The sequence below is a fragment of the Mobula birostris genome, chromosome 3 (genome assembly GCF_030028105.1).
Source record: "Mobula birostris isolate sMobBir1 chromosome 3, sMobBir1.hap1, whole genome shotgun sequence".
NCBI lineage: Eukaryota > Metazoa > Chordata > Chondrichthyes > Myliobatiformes > Myliobatidae > Mobula > Mobula birostris.
Window position 1 is genome coordinate 205,016,839 of NC_092372.1, and position 16,020 is coordinate 205,032,858.

Consider the following 16,020-nt stretch of genomic DNA (forward strand, 5'->3'; position numbering starts at 1 on the left):
GGTGACTACTGATTTCATATCCAGCATCAAATCATAAAGTTTGTCAAAATCCAAACCATTTGTGGAAATAAATTTTGACTGAATTTTTTTTTCAATCATTTCCGTTCTACTTCCTTTGGTTATTGATGTAGGAAACAATTTCACTTTGCCGTTTATTATATTACTATTAAGTTTAAAGTTGCAGGAGAACTCCTGGTGGTATAGGAATGAGGCCAGTATTACTGTGGGAATAAGTTGTAGACTCCTGGGGGAACTAAAGGAACAAAAGCAATAAGATAAGTGCAGTTAGAGAGCAGAATACAGATAATGGAGTGTGAAAAGATTTTCATTGGAGTGGAGAAATCAGAGAGGGTCTTGTTTAAACTGAACACAATTGTGAGGAGACATAAATTAGGTAACAAGGAACTTCTCATAACTTTGAACATAGAACAGTTACAACAAAGGAATAGGCCCCTTGGCCTACGATGTTGTGCCAAATAAGTTCAAAGTTCAGAGTAAACTTGTTATCAAAGTACATATATGTTTTCAATAACTATAATGGAATCGATGAAAGAGCGTGGCCACAGGGTGGAGGACCAGTGTATAAAAGGCAATAAACTGTGGATAGCAAAGGAAAGAAAAATAATAATAAATGTGCAATAAGTATTGAGAACTTGAGATTAGGAGTCCTTGAAAGTGAGCCCATAGGTTGTGGAATCATTTCCATGATGGGGCAAGTGAAGTTATCCCCACTGGTTCAAGAGCCTGATGGTTGAGGGATAGTAACTGTTTCCGAACCTGGTGCTGAGTCCTGAGGCTCCCGCACCTTCTTCCTGATGGCAGCAGCAAGAAGAGAGCATGAGCTGAGTGATAGGGATCCCTGATGATGGATGGTGCCTTCCTGTGACCACACTCTCTGGAGATGTACTCAATGGTGGAGAGGGCTTTACCCGTGATGGACTGGGTTGTATCCATTACGTTTTGTAGGGCTTTCCTTTCAAGGGCATTGGTGTTTCCATTCCAAGCTGTGATACAACCAGTCAAAGTACTCTCCACTATAGAAGTTTGCCAAAATTTTAGACATCATGCTGAATCTCTGCAAACATCTGAAGTAATAGAGGCGCTGCAGTGCTTTCTTTGTAATTACACTTGTGTGCTGAGCTCGAGGCAGGTCCTCCGACATTATAGCAGCAAGGAATTTAAAGTTGCTGACCCTCTCCACCTCTGATGCCCCAATGACAACTGGCTCATGGATCCCTGGTTTCCTCCTTCTGAAGTCAATAATCAGCTCCTTGGTCTTGCTGCCATTTACGAAGAGGTTTTTTGTGGTAGCACTCACCAGATTTTCAGTCTCCCTCGTATATGCTGATTCATCACCACCTTTGATTCAGCCAATGACAGTGGTGTCATCAATAAACTTGAATATGACATTGGAGCTGTGCTTAGCCACACAGTCATAAGGGTAAAGTGAGTAGAGCAGGGGGCTAAGCACACAGCCTTGAGGTGCATCTGTGCTAATGGAGGTTGTAAAGGAGATGTTTTTGCCAATCCAAACTGGCATGGATCTGCAAATGAGGAAATTGAGGATCCAATTCTACATGAGGCTATTGAGGCCAAAGTTTGCAAGGATGATTCCGGGAATGAAAGGGTTAACATATGAGGAGCATTTGGCAGCGTTGGGTCTGTACTCACTGGAATTTAGAAGATGCGGATCTCATTGAAACCTACTGAATGTTGAAACGACTAGATAGGGTGGATGTGGAGAGGATGTTTCCTCTGGTGGGGCTATCCAGAACTAGAGGGCACAGCCTCCAAATTGAGAGGTGACCTTTTAGAACAGAAGTAAGGAGGAATTTTTTTAGCCAAAGGGTGGTGAATCTGTGGAATGCTCTGCCGTGGACTGAGTGGAGGCCAAGTTCATGGGTATATTTAAAGCGGAAGTTGGTAGATTCCTGATTGGTCGGGGTAACAAGGGATATGGTGAGAGGGTGTATGCGGTTGAATTGGATCCGGGAACAGCCATAATGGAATGGCGGAGTGGATTCAATGGGCTGAATGGCCTAATTCTGCTCCTATGTCTTATGGTCTTGAATTTTTATTAGTTTTGAGGGGATGATAGTATTGAATGGCAAGCTGGAGTCAATAAAGATCATTGCCATGTATGCATCTTTGCTGTCGAGATGTTTGCAGGATGAGTGAAGAGTTATTGAAATTAAATCCGCTGTGGACATGTTATGCTGGTAGACAAATTGGAGCAGATCCAAACCACTTCTCAGGCTTGAGTTGATATGTTTCATCACCAACCTCTCAAAGCACTTCATCACAGTGTGGATGTAAGTGCAACTGAACGAGAGTCATTGAGGCAGGTTACCGTGTTCTTCTTAAGTACTGGTATAATTGAAACCTGTTTGAAGCAGGTGGGTACCTCAGACTGCTGAAACAAGAGGTTAAATATCTCAGTGAACACTGCAGACAGTTGATCAACACAGGTCTTTAGTTTTCAGCAAGGTACCCCATCTGGGCTGGATACTTTCCTCCTGAAGGATGCTCTCACTTTGGTCTCTGGCACTGAAGTTACAGTGACACTGGGGGCTGTAGGTGTTTGTGTTGGTTCCTCCATGTTTTTATGGTCAAGGTGATAGAAGGCATTGAGATCATCTGGAGGTGAAGTCCTGTTGCCACCTGTGTCTCTTGATTTCACTTTGTAAGAGGTGATAGTGTTCAAGCCCTGACACAACTGTCGAACATCCTTCATTGATTCAAGTTTAGTCCAGAATTGCCACTTTGCGATATGGCGTTCCAGACATCGTAACTGGACTTCTTGTAATTTACCTGGTCGCCAGACTTGAATGCCTCTGACCTAGCCTGGAGCTGATTGCAGATCTCATGGTTCATTTAGGGCTTCTTGTTGGGAAGACGCTAAATGATTTTGTTGTACACACTCGTCTACAATTGTCTGTGACAACCGTGGTGTATTCATTCAGATCCACAGATGAGTCCATGAACATTGCTCAGTCCACCAACTCAAAGCAATTCCATAGCTGCTCCTCCGTCTCCTGCAACCTCCTTTTTGTTGTCCTAATCTCTAAAGCATTGCTCTTTAGCCTCTGTCAATGTGCAGGGAGGAGAAGGACAGCCAAGTGATCAGATCCCTTGAAATGTGCTCTCAGCATGGAAAGGTAGGCACTCCTTAGCAGTGTGTTGGGATCTGTGGTGCTACAGGTCGTATGCTGATGATAATTGGGCAGGGATGTCTGCAAACAAGCCTGATTGAAATCCCTGACTGTGATTTGAAATGTGTCGGAGTGGACTGTTGTTGTTTGGTGAGAGCATCATGTAGTGCCTCCAGCACTTGATTCTAGTTGGCTGCTGGTAAGTATAAACTGCGGTCAGGATCATGGACCTCTTGATTAATAGTACAGTCAGCATTTGATCGTTAGGTGTTCAAGGTTGTGGGAACACAAGTATGACAAAACGGCCACATTGGAACACAACAGAGAGTTTATTATGAAGCACACCCCCCCACCTTTTTGCCTTTTATGAAGTTCAGATCATCCTGTGTATCTGGCATAGTCTAAGTAAGCCATGTCTCTGTAAAACACAGAACACAAAAATTTCTCATTTCCCTACAATACATCAATCTTGACCTTAGGTCCTCAGTTTTGTTCTCCAGCGGCTGCACGTTTGCAATCAGAATGCTGGGTAGAGGGGCCCTCATCCCTCTGCGTTTGAGCCTGGAATGGATGACCCCTCTCAAGCCTTCCTTCCAGCCATGAGTATGATCTTTCGTCCGCTTAAAGGTTCCGTAGCTGCTTGCTTGAGGGTTAAGTCCACTGAGTCCTTTATGAGATTGTGTTCATTACGCTGGTTCAAAAATACATTGCTAAAAGGGAAATTACATGCTGCAGGTTGCACTAAGAGTAATTCAGAAGAGGTGTATTTAGAGGTATTGTACGTAGCCTGCATAATGTCACTGTGGTTCATCGGCGCCATCTTGCCAAAAAAACTGGTAAGTAAATGCCTAACAGCTAAGGCAATGTTCATATCACCTCATTCTCTGCATGTTTGTTTATGTGTCTGTGGAAGAGCTTCTCAAAAAATGTTCTATACTATTTGCCTCCATCACCAGCCCTGGCAGTACATCCCAGGCACACAGCACTATCTGTATAAACAAAAACTTGTTCTGCATATCTCCTTTGAAATGTCAATGCAATATTCCAGATGTGGCTAATCAAGGGTTTATAAACTGCAACATAACTTACTGACTCTTGAACTCACTGTCTCAACTAATAAAGGCAAGCATGGCATACACTTTCTTTACCACCCTATGAATTTGTGCAAGCACGTTCAGGGAACAGCAAGTGGCACTCCTGAATCCCTGTGCACATCAATACTGTTAATGGTCCTACTACTAACAGTGTACCATCCCTTTACATTTGATCTCCCAATGTGTAATACCTCACATTATCCATTTTAAGCTCCATCTATGATTTCTCTGCCCAAGTCTGCAAGTGATCTATATCCCACTGTATCCTTTGCCAGACTTCTACATGATCCACCATGCCACCAACCTTTGTATTGTCTGTGAACTTACGACCCCACCTATCCATGTATTCAACAAAACCACTTACATATATTACAAGCAACAGAGGTCAAAGTGCAGATCCCTGTGGAACACCACGAGTCAGACCTTCAGCCAAAATACATTCCCATTGATTGGCGATGTAATAACCACATAAGTTTCAGACTAGAGGAGGATGTTATCGGAACATTTTTCGCCCAAAGGGTGGTTGAATTCTGACACACAGTGCCTGAGAAGATGTTGGAAACAGGTAAATTCACAACATTTAAGATGTATTTGGATGAGCTCTGGAAAAAAAGGCACAGAAGTCTCAGTGCTTGAAAATGATATTAATATTGACATGGCCTTGATAGAGAGGAGAGTGGCATGATTCGTGATGTATGACTATGAACTGAGGTCATGGACCAACCTTCAGATTTTCCCGTTTGCTTTTCACCAGGGATGTCATTCCTTAAATGAAAAGTTAAATTCTTACATGTGGTTTGTTTCTGCTTACACGATTGTGATATTAATTAATTTCTCACATTTGAACATATTTTAAGTATATCTGTTATTTTTTAAATATTTTAATATAATTTGAATGTTTGAACAGCTTTGGCACGTCCCTGGTCCAAGACATTTTTAATGGCAGTCGGTTCCCAGGTGGTGTGGGATGTGCTTCTACTCGAGGCCTGGTTCACACTTCGTGGTCCATTCTTCTCATTGGACAGCTAGTGAACTGGAGTTCAAAGAAATACAGGAAAAACCACCACAGCAAGCAGGGGTAGTGGCTAGATGGCCGATCAATGATTATCTGGAACGCAAGGTTTCGGAAATTGATGATTTAATAAGTGAGGTTATTTTGAGGAAGCAACATTGGCATGCATGTTCAAAATAGTAACAGTGAATGTTGCACTTTGACCCGAATGAGGTCAATGCGCACTTGGCTTAGCATCTATGAGCAGGATAAATTCTATTATTCTATTATAACTCATATAATTATCCAAGATTGTGTTCGAACTCCAGATGGGGGCTGGAATCAGTAATTGTTGGCATTAGAATGAGGGTAGAGAAGATTTGATCGAGGTATAGAAAATCCTGAGGGGTATAGATAGGGTAAATGTAAGCAGGCTTTTTCCACTGAATTTGGCGAGAATAGAACTAGACGTCATGGGTTAAGTGTGGAAGGTGAAATGTTTAATGAGAACATGAAGGGGGATCTTCTTCACTCAGAGGGTGGTGAGAATGTGGAACAAGCTGCCGGCACAAGTAGAGGAATTGGTTTCAATTTGAACAGAGGGGTTTGTATGGGTACTTGGATGGGAGAGGTATGAAATGTTATGGTCCAGGTGCAGCTCGATGGGACTAGGCAGATTAAATCGTTCAGCACAGACTAGATCAGCCAAACATCCTGCTTCTGTGCTGTATTGTTCTAGAGTCTATGAGTCTATTAAATAACAATTATTGAAAATTAAAGATGTCAAAACTATTTCCCTTTTTTGTTGTCATGAAGTAGGCTGGTAAAGAGAGGGAGTGAAGATTAAAGTAAGAAAACTACAATTTTTATCTTCCCTTTTAGCTAAGGAAATTTCTAAAGTGATTTTTTTCAGCTCTACAGACCAAGCAAATCTAGTTTTAATTTGCAGATTACTAATCTATGATTTTGACAGTACAACTACAATGGCAAGACACAAAGAGAGATTGGCCAAGACCCTTGTCCAAGATTGCTATTCTATAACTGTTGCAAGAAGGACATTTCTGTTTGTATAAATATTTGACAATGGATTTAGTTCAGCTGCAATACGACACGTAGGTAAAGAGTTGGCCAAAGTTTAGTATGAAACCCGTTGCCAGATGAGATAGGAGGGTACGTTTGATTCTATTAACTTGCTCTGGGATCTCCCAAAGACATCATCACATTAAAGAGGAGGCTACAAGAGCGAGTTAGATACCGGGAATAATGCAGCCAGGAATAAATGAACTGATGTCCACCACCACCACCACTATACAAACCCAGAGCCTCCCACTGGAATAAAATACTGGAACACCCAACCTAACTGTACAATACAAGCTTCACACTGATTCCAGAAAGAGAATGACCACTACCTTCACAATACTTATGATTTGTTCATTAAGTGCTGTGGGAACATGGTCTTTCAACATGTAAATAACTGCTAGATCTAATGTTCATTATCGTAGTTTAATATGTATTGTTAAGGTAGTCAGATTATAATGCTAATTTCTATTGATCCTGATTTTACTGGAAGTAAATAGAAGGAAAAGACAGCAATGATGATTTTCCAGTTACTTGCTATCAACATACAGTATGTTGATAACACTTCGGGTTCACAATGGTATGTGCTCTTCAGTAGCACTACAGCCAGTCAAGTCACTTGTTCTGAACGGAGCCCCTTTCAAAGTTAGAACTATTCAGTATAATTACCAGTGAAGAGCACAATTTGTCGTAAAGGAAAAGGAAATTGCCTTTTAAACTCGCGAGAGTGCATAGGCCATCAACTTTTTGCTGTTGATGTTTCTGTAGCAGGCAATTTCTTTTTTACGAGGTCGAGTTGCTAGCTTGACACTCAACCCAGCATGGATGGAAAGCGTGCCTGGGGAGCCGGCTGGATTCGAACTCTGGAGCCTTCGCTCCGAAGTCCGGCACTGATGCCACTTCGCCACCAGCTGGCGTACAATTTGTCTTAATGTTTTAAAATTCTGCTCAGTGGTAAGGGACTGGCACATTGAAGGCTGTAGGAGGACATGCTGAAGGTTGCAGCCAACGGAAAGCCTCTGTAGGGAAAGGCCTAGCTTGGATTCCTTCTGCTTCGAGAAGAACCATGATGACACAGTGAATGTCAGGGAAGAGGTGTACTGATTGTGTTGAATTTCCTGTATTTTCTAATGAAGTGATACCAGCTCTGCAAAACTGCCCATGTTCTGACAACAGACTACTTTATCCTCAATAACTCAATCAATGCACTGAATGCTCTTGTCTAGGAGTACCAGTCAGCAGCCGAGTCTCTGCAAAGATCCAGCAACTTGTGAACACTTTGAAACGGCCAAAGCGCCCGCCGTTACGAGAATTCTTTGTTGACGATTTTGAAGAACTATTGGAAGGTAAGTGCAATCTGTTTAGTTACTGGTTTTTACTTCTGGAATTGTTAGGAATACACGTGTGCCCAAAAAAGCTGTCGGTTCTGGGCTTCACCTGCACCGCAAGGACTTGATCAAGGTGAACTGGCAAATTGGTTTGATATTATCACATGCACAGAAGTATAGGGAAAAAAACCTTAATTTGCATGCTGTCCAGACAGATCAGGAAAATCAATAACAGAATGGTGAATACAATGTTACAGTTACAAAGAAAATGAACCGCAGACAGACAATAAGGTACAAAACCATGACAAGATGGATTGTGAGATCAAGGGTCCACCCAGGGACCGTACAGTTGTCTTTTAACAGTGTAAAGGAGCTAACACTGAGCCTGGTGTTACAATCTTTCAGGCTTTTGCATCCACTGTCCAATGGGACGGGGAGAGGAGGTAGATGTTTTCCTGGGAAGGGTCTTTGATTATGTTGGCTGCTTTACCGAGGCTGTGAGAAGTGTAAGAATGTTTTCACTTTGAGTGAGTTCTGCAGGGAGGTCTTCCTCAAGGGTGCTGGCTGTGCTGAGGCTCTGAGCAACGTAGGGTCTCATCCACTGTCAATCTCACAGAAAGAGTCATGGAGAAATACAGCGTGGAGACAACCCCTCCAGCCTAACTCATTCAGGCCAATCATGGTACCCAGCAAGCTCATCTCATTTGCCCATGTTTGGCCTAATCCCCTTAAAGCCCTCCTATGCAAATGACCTATGATAGACACTAAACCACTCACCCCACTATACTTGTCCAAGAATTTAAGAATATTGAACAATCAAAAATGTTTAAATGTAAAATTATTGCAAAAAAGAATGGGAGGTCGATGAGAGTAGGCAGTTCAAATGGTTTGTCATCAGCTAGATGGGCCGAAGGGCCTGTTTCTCTGCTGTATTTTTCTATGATTCTTGACTTTTTTAAACCAGAAAACAAAAAACACAAAGTTCTTGAATTAACTCATTAATTCAAAATTATGCAACTTAGTTGTAACTTACAGCTCTATTTTGGCTGTTGTAAAGTAACTGGGAGTGTTGGACTTGAACCGAATTTCATGGGCAAGTTTCCCACATAACCACGAGGAGGTTGCAGATGTTCCTACTCTACCACCGGGCTGCACCGTCAGGGCGTACCCGGAAGGATAGTGCACTGGTTGTGGAGATCAATTTTACAGAAGTTCAGGGGTTTGGATGAAGAACTAAATTATAATCTCTAAATTCTCTTGTAGTTCAACAGCCAGACCCAAACCAGCCGAGACCAGAGGGAGCACAGATGTTGGCCATTCGGGGAGAGCAGCTTGGTGTGGTAACTAATTGGCCACCCTCTCTTGAGGCAGCTCTTCAGCGCTGGGGTACCATCTCTCCAAAAGCACCTTGCCTGACAACCATGGACACAAATGGAAAACCTCTTTACATTCTTACATATGGTACGTGGATATTTCTAGCCGGATCTTTTCTTTTTGCATGAAAAAACAGCAGAAAATTTCAAATGAAAATCAGAAAATGCTGGAAATACTTGGCTGGTTAGGCAACTTGTGTGGGAAGAGAAATTGAGTTAATGTTTCTCTTCACACAGATGAAGCCTGATCTGCTGAGTAATTTCTGCATGTTCTGTTTTTTTTTTAATTATATGTTTCATTATCTAAAATAATATGATCACAACAAGAAAACTGCCAAAGAATGCTTTCTCTTCTAAGGGGCAGTGATCGGTTTGTTCAGTCCAACTCTCTGGGAGTGTAATAGTGTTGAATCGTTCACCTGTCTAGGAATGTTATTATAAGATTTCTGACACTGCTTTGGCAAGCTGACTGGCACCTAGTGTGTAAATTTTCCCTTTTGTTTATGTCAGATGATTATTCAATAACTTGACTTTACATATATGGTGAGGCCTATAATTGTGATGAATTATTGGTAACAAGGAGAAGCCACGTATTAGTCATATTATTTTTGATGTATTGTATCAAGCTTTGCAGACCAGTCAAGTTCCATTCAAGATTGACACGGATAGGAATCTGCTTATTTTTAAGATTCTTTGTGAGAATTCTACCAGCTTATTTTACAAACACATGCTCGATCATCTGAGCTGTTATTCAAGATCAATATTACATGGCTTATTCTTCCATTCTGTTGATTTAGTCGTAGGAGACAGTAGCTACATTAAGTATCAGAACCTCATGGCCATGGTTTGCTGCTGTATAATTTTTTTAATGATTATCCAAGGATTGGTTTCATGAGCCATAACATAACAAATTTGTGAGTTCCAATTGTCCTATGCTTTCTCAGAATCAAGTCTATTGATTTGCACAGGAAGCAGCAGAATTTAGTTGATAAGATATGAAACAATAATGATTCTACAGTCAGACTGATGGCTGGTATTTTTCAGCCTGTTGATAAGATAAATTGCCTCAGTTTTGTTGTCCTTGGGTGTGTACAGTGCCAGTAACGTAGCGCAGTAAAGAAACAGCGAGCTCTGATCTCCAGTGAAGTGTGGGTGAGTGTTCCATTGGAGGCTGGAGTTCATTCATCAGTTGGCTACACGCATATGTGACCTCACTACAGTACTTCTTTTAATGGAACCCTGTACGAAATTGAGAGATAGAGCATTACATTTTGGGTGGGCAGAGAGGAGGTTTAGTTTATCACTGCTGCAGATCCTTGCAAGCTGCAAGTTCGATAGCAGTTTGTAAGTAAATCCTGTGAGCTGTCAGTCTTTAATCCAAGAAGGGGGTGGAAGTCAGGGTGAGTAGAAAACATTTCAATTAGGGAAAAAAAATCAGCATCATCTCTTTCTAAGCCTGATACTAACAGTTACAAATATAAATCAGGCTTGAGCTTGCTGCAGGCTTACAATACTTTTATAACTCTGACACCATAGCAACACAGCCGTTTCCAGAAATGTAAATTTGATTGTTGGTTTGATTAAGTATATTGCTATTCATCACTTTCCAATGACATTTAAATTAATTATGAAATAAGAATCGTGATTATTTTTGATGCCATTAAACTATCCTAATCACATTATTAAATCTATCTCCATTTTGCAGTGGTGTGACTTTTGTTTAAAGATGAGATTTTGCAGACCAACCACTTTTACCAGCCATTTAATCCTAGAAATTATTACATTTATTTAACAACAGATTAGAGGACTGGCTTTAGGTATCCATGAAAACTTTTCTTTTCAATCTTTAGTTCTGTTTCTGTAGGATGTGGGTAAATTTGTCGTCTTCTTTGGTGTACAATTGACATCAAATTGTTTACAGCTATTTCTAGACTTGCCTACGGATGAAGCAATCACTATGTCATGGTAAGAGAATGTCACAGGAGTGTGCAGAGCTGATATGAAATTGAGTTTTAAATTAGTCATGATCCTCTTTTTTTTGACATTGATTTCCTGAGTGATATTTTTTTCTTTCTTAAATCTTCTTCCGGAATAGTTTATTGAAAATGTATCTATTTGTTATGCCAAAAGTCATTAAATCAAAATTTCTGAAGCCTATTCATCAGTGCAAGGTTTTTCCACTGACAGTGCATGAAATTTAGTGGCTTTGATTTAAGTCTTTCGAGTTTTTTAGTGATTATATTCACATATGTAGGCAGGTATTGAGTTCCATTTTGGAGGAAAATCCAAATTTGTTTCATCATTATGTAAGTAGGTATTTGGTGAAAGAAAGTAAAATACGTGTTTATTTTGTATCTCCTTGTAGAGATGTCAGGCTTTGCCTCATTGATCACGTCTCTTTTCAAGGCTGAATGCTGAAGAAAAATATGCTCAAAAATAGTTTTTGTGAATCAGCAGAAGGAGCTAATTGTACAACATTAGCCTGTTAATGTCATTAAATGGCATGTAGTAATTTACCTCCATTTTAAGGATTTAGTGTAATATGTTGTATACAATGAGATTCATTATGATCTCTTATAACCTTGCAAATAACAAATGTCCTTCAGTGACAAATATGCAAGGAAGGCAAAGATTAGGAATCTGCTTTGGAATCTGGCCAGGTTTCTTGTAAAATTACATTGGCCTGCCTTCCAATGACAAAGGGTGGCATTTTCAGACATGTATTCATTACAGTGTTGAGCAGCTCGCTTCAGGGTGCGGAAAAAGATGAACTGAACTGAGAGTTTATGTGGAATGCAAGGTGTCTCTAAAACAGAGGTTCCCAACCTCTCTTATGCTGTGGACTTCTATTAAGCAAGGGGCTGTGGACCCAAGATGGGAGACCTTGTTCCAGAATGAAAGGATAAAGATCATATTTATTACAGTTCATAGTCTGACACTATTATTTGCTTTGTTATGGTATGTTCAGCAGCATGTAGTTAGATAAAGTGGATCTTTACCGCACCTTTTGAAATCCTCTTGTTGAAGTATTGTGTAATTTGAAGCACAATGCTCTACAAGGGATGCCAGTTTTACGTGGGACTTCAAGTTATAAGGAGACACCACACAAAAGGCCAAGTTATTGGGCATGTTTAAAGCAGAGGCTGATAGGCTCTTGGTTAGTAAGGACATCAAAAGTTTCAGAGAGAAGGCAGGAGAATGGGGTTGAGAGGGATATTAAATCAGCCACGATACAATGGTGAGCTGACTCGATGGGATTGCTCCTATGTCTAATGATCTCATGGTCTTTAATTGGACTTTCATTCAAGCAGCAGTAAGATTGAAGGAGGAATGTGGCAGAGTTGTTTGAAATAATTAATGTTTTCCATTGGCAAGTAGTTCAGTGAACTAGGGATGCAGGTATAATGTAGTGTAACTATCTAAGGATCAAGAGGAAGGCAGTTTCACTATTTTATAGTAACTCTTAGCAATGCGAAGTAGAGATGATTATTCCCCTGTCTATCAAGTGTATTAATGAGAGAAATTTTATTCAATTAATTCATGCAACCGTGATTGGTTCATTGCCATTTTTGGAGAAATCATATATTTTTGTTGGGAGAAATTGGTATAATTTTTGCTTCCATCATAATTCAAGCAAACCTTGCTTGCTGGCTAAATTAGCTTTTCATGTGCAGTTGGCTATTAACTGCAACTCGTTTCTCTAACCCGACGTTCAACTTACCGTATGATATGGTGCTGACAGGAAATACAGTTTCTACTGCAGTAGGTAATTATGATCTGGATGCCTGGTAAAGCAAAGTTGATAGTTTCCATCATTAAACTAAACAAAATTAAAGGTAAATATTTGAGGGGCAAAAAGAAATAGTTGGAATTCGAAGAAAGAGCAGGGATTTTTTTCAAGGAATTTTTCCAAGGACTAACACAGATACTATCGACTTGTAGTATTTCAAATTGCAAACCTCACTTTTGTCGGAGTCCTTCTGTGATAGGAAAGACCTAGAGAGTAAAGCACCTGAACCATCTGGATACGGTTATTTTCCCAGTCTTGCTGGGATAATCCAGTATTGGCAAGTATAACGAAAGGTTTACTTCAATAACCCTGTGGAAATGAGGAGTAAATTGTCCTGAAATATTTTGATTTGGATCATAATCCAGTACATGGAAGCAAGCAGTTCAATTTCACGTAGAGAAGTACATACACTTGGAAGTGCCCACAATGGATTTTACACTTCAATTCAATTGCACATTGCATAAATAAGAATGGTGAATGATTGAATTTCTAGGCTAATCTGTTTCACCAAACACTTAACTCCTATTTTGCTACCAGTCTGATTGCTTAGGTGAAATTTGATAATTGTCATGAAATTGCATCAATTTTGAATGAAGTGCATACGATGGTAAAATATTATTGCTTTGAAAGGTCACTTCTATCCATTTTCAGGCTCGTGTATTATTGACCAAGTTAATTGATTTGTTCACTTTGTTTTATTTGAATTGCAAATAAGACTGCTTGGCAAATTATTTATTAGCTTTTACTCCAAAACCTGCAAACGAACATTAACTGCAAACATTCGGAAATAGCAAAAATTGATCGTTAGGTCACATCTTCCACTTAGAACAGATTGTTCTGTTCCTACCTCCTGGTTGTCACCCACTTTGCTCCCTGGATGTTGCCAGTTCTGAGGCATCTTGGCTGCTGTTCAGAGTCCCAGGATCCCAAGGCAGCAGAGCAAACTTGCACAGAGTTCTCAGCACATCGGCTGGTACCGAATGAACAATTCCAACAGGCCTGTTGACTTGTGTGGTAGAAATAACTGCAGACAGAAGGATAAGTTCCCTTAGTTGAAGTGACCCAAATTTATTTACTTATTTTCAATTATGTTTCAGTGCGTTTTTTGAAAAAAAATTTTGTTGAATATTTTTCAATGTTTTTAAAAGTTTCAGTTGACATTTCAGGCTGAAACCCTTCATTGGGACGGGAAAGGAAGGGGTAAGAAACCAGAATAAGAATGAAGGGGATGGAAGCTTTCCAGTCCTGATGAAGGGGCTCAGCCTGAAACATCAATTGTTTATTCCTCTCCATAGATGCTGCCTGACCTGCTGAGCTCCTCCACCATTTTATGTGTGTTGCTCTATTTCCAGCATCTAAAGAAGCTCTTGAGTTTAAAAGTCTCAGCCAGAATTTTGACCTCTGGAAAGCCTGGGGCCAGGTGCCAAAATAATCCAGGGTTGGCACTTGCTCTTGGGGAGCCTGGACCTTGTGGTCCTCGCTGATCACCTTCCACACAAGAGTATGTCCCTAGGCCAGGTGATTGGTGAACCTAGCTCAGCTCAGAACCTCTAAACCACCATCCGAGCGGTTGTTTTGGCAGAGAATAACAAAGGATATACCTCACTCTCCTTTTCTTCTTTATTGCTTCTTGTGAAGAAGACATGTATAGTGGATGACTTCTCTTGCAATTACAAGGACACGTAGCTTGCATGCTGTAGAGAAGCTCAGTTGATTCTCTGCAAGGTTTCTTTTCTGCCATCCTCTAAGAAATTTCAAGATCAAGGAATGGGTCATCGAATGCATTGGTATTGTGCCAGGAGTGATGTGTATGGTCTTATTTTCCTATATGCACTGCCATTTCAACTTGAGTTTCAGTGAATGATATGTTAGTATATAAGCTCCAGTTGGAAAGGTAACCCCTACACAGTTGTTTGCTTGTATTCTGTAACACCTGCTTGCCTGAGCTAAATGCATTGACTTAACTCTAGAAATATGCTTTGAAAGCTATAGAAGTACGTTGACAGAGCAAGGTATTTTCATCCACTTTAGCAGTTGGGTGGGGCTATGCTGGAACGTGCAAACAGTCCAGAGGAGATTCGCCAGCTGAATCCGAAGATGAGTGAAGAGAAGCTGTGCGGCTCCCGTGTGTATTCCCTGGTATTGAGAAGAATAAAGATTGGCTTCTTAAAACATAAGGTCCTAAGGGACTTAGCAGGGCAGATGTTGAGAAGTTTTCACTTGTGGGAGAAACGTGAACAGGAGAAAGTAGTTACAAAGTAAAGGACCAAACATTTAAAACTGAGGTGCTGTGCCAAAAGGTCTCGGCCCAAAACGTTGAATGTACTTTTTTCCATAGATGCTGCCTGGCCTGCTGAGTTTTTCCAGCATTTTGTGTGTGTTGCTTGGATTTCTAGCATCTGCAGATTTTCTTGTTTGTATATGGAAATTTCTTCTCTCAGGCAGAATTGGATAAATGTTTGAAAGACTGAGGGATTAAAGGTTATGGGGAATTGGCACAGAAGATGAGTTGAGGCCAATGTAGATCAATCACAGTCAGACCAGGCTTGAAAGGCCTGCTGGTCTACCCCTATTCCCACCTTCTTGTGTGCTTATTAAATCTCCTTATTCACTTGCATAATATTTTGATGTAGGTAGGGAAATCTTTTCTCTTTTCTCTTTTTGCATGATCTGTCAAGTGTTCATGCTTGTTCAGTGTTGATGTGAACTATAAAGCCATCCTCCTGTTTTCTACATAGTGTGGCATGAATTGGATCTTTTATGATCAAGGAAATAAGCATAATACTTACTGTGGCTTTGCTTGTTAGTAATCATTTAACATTGCATCTTGTCATCAGGGAAGCTGTGGACAAGAAGTATGAAAGTGGCCTACAACATCCTGCATAAACTGGGCACCAAGCAGGAACCAATGGTCAGGCCTGGAGATCGGGTGAGAATTCTGCTCTAGTGTAGCTCCGATTTGCAAGCACTGTTTCAAGGTTCACTCAGTCACTTCCTAACTTCAGTTGCTCTGTGATTTCATAGTTCTGAACCCAGCAAAGGAACATGCGGCTAAATTTCAAGGGGTATATTTAGGGCAGAGATTGATTGGTAACAGGGTTAAGGGTAATAGGGAGAAGGTAAGAGAATGGGGTTAAAAAATCAGCCACAATTGAATGGCAGAGCAGACTTAATAGACAAATGAACTAATACCGCTCCTATATTTTATGGTCTAA

The 16,020-nt window shown here is 40.6% G+C and overlaps 1 protein-coding gene across 4 annotated transcripts in view; it reads left to right on the forward strand.

The window, feature by feature from the left end:
• The window catches only part of LOC140195535 (disco-interacting protein 2 homolog C), a 653,338-nt gene that overhangs the window by 457,537 nt on the left and 179,781 nt on the right, over positions 1 to 16,020 (forward strand). For all 4 annotated transcript variants that reach the window (XM_072254007.1, XM_072254008.1, XM_072254010.1 and 1 more), the window contains 3 exons: positions 7,541 to 7,660; positions 8,906 to 9,103; positions 15,643 to 15,734. In XM_072254007.1, the coding sequence (XP_072110108.1) occupies positions 7,541 to 7,660; positions 8,906 to 9,103; positions 15,643 to 15,734 (410 nt within the window). The remainder of the gene's footprint in view (positions 1 to 7,540; positions 7,661 to 8,905; positions 9,104 to 15,642; positions 15,735 to 16,020) is intronic.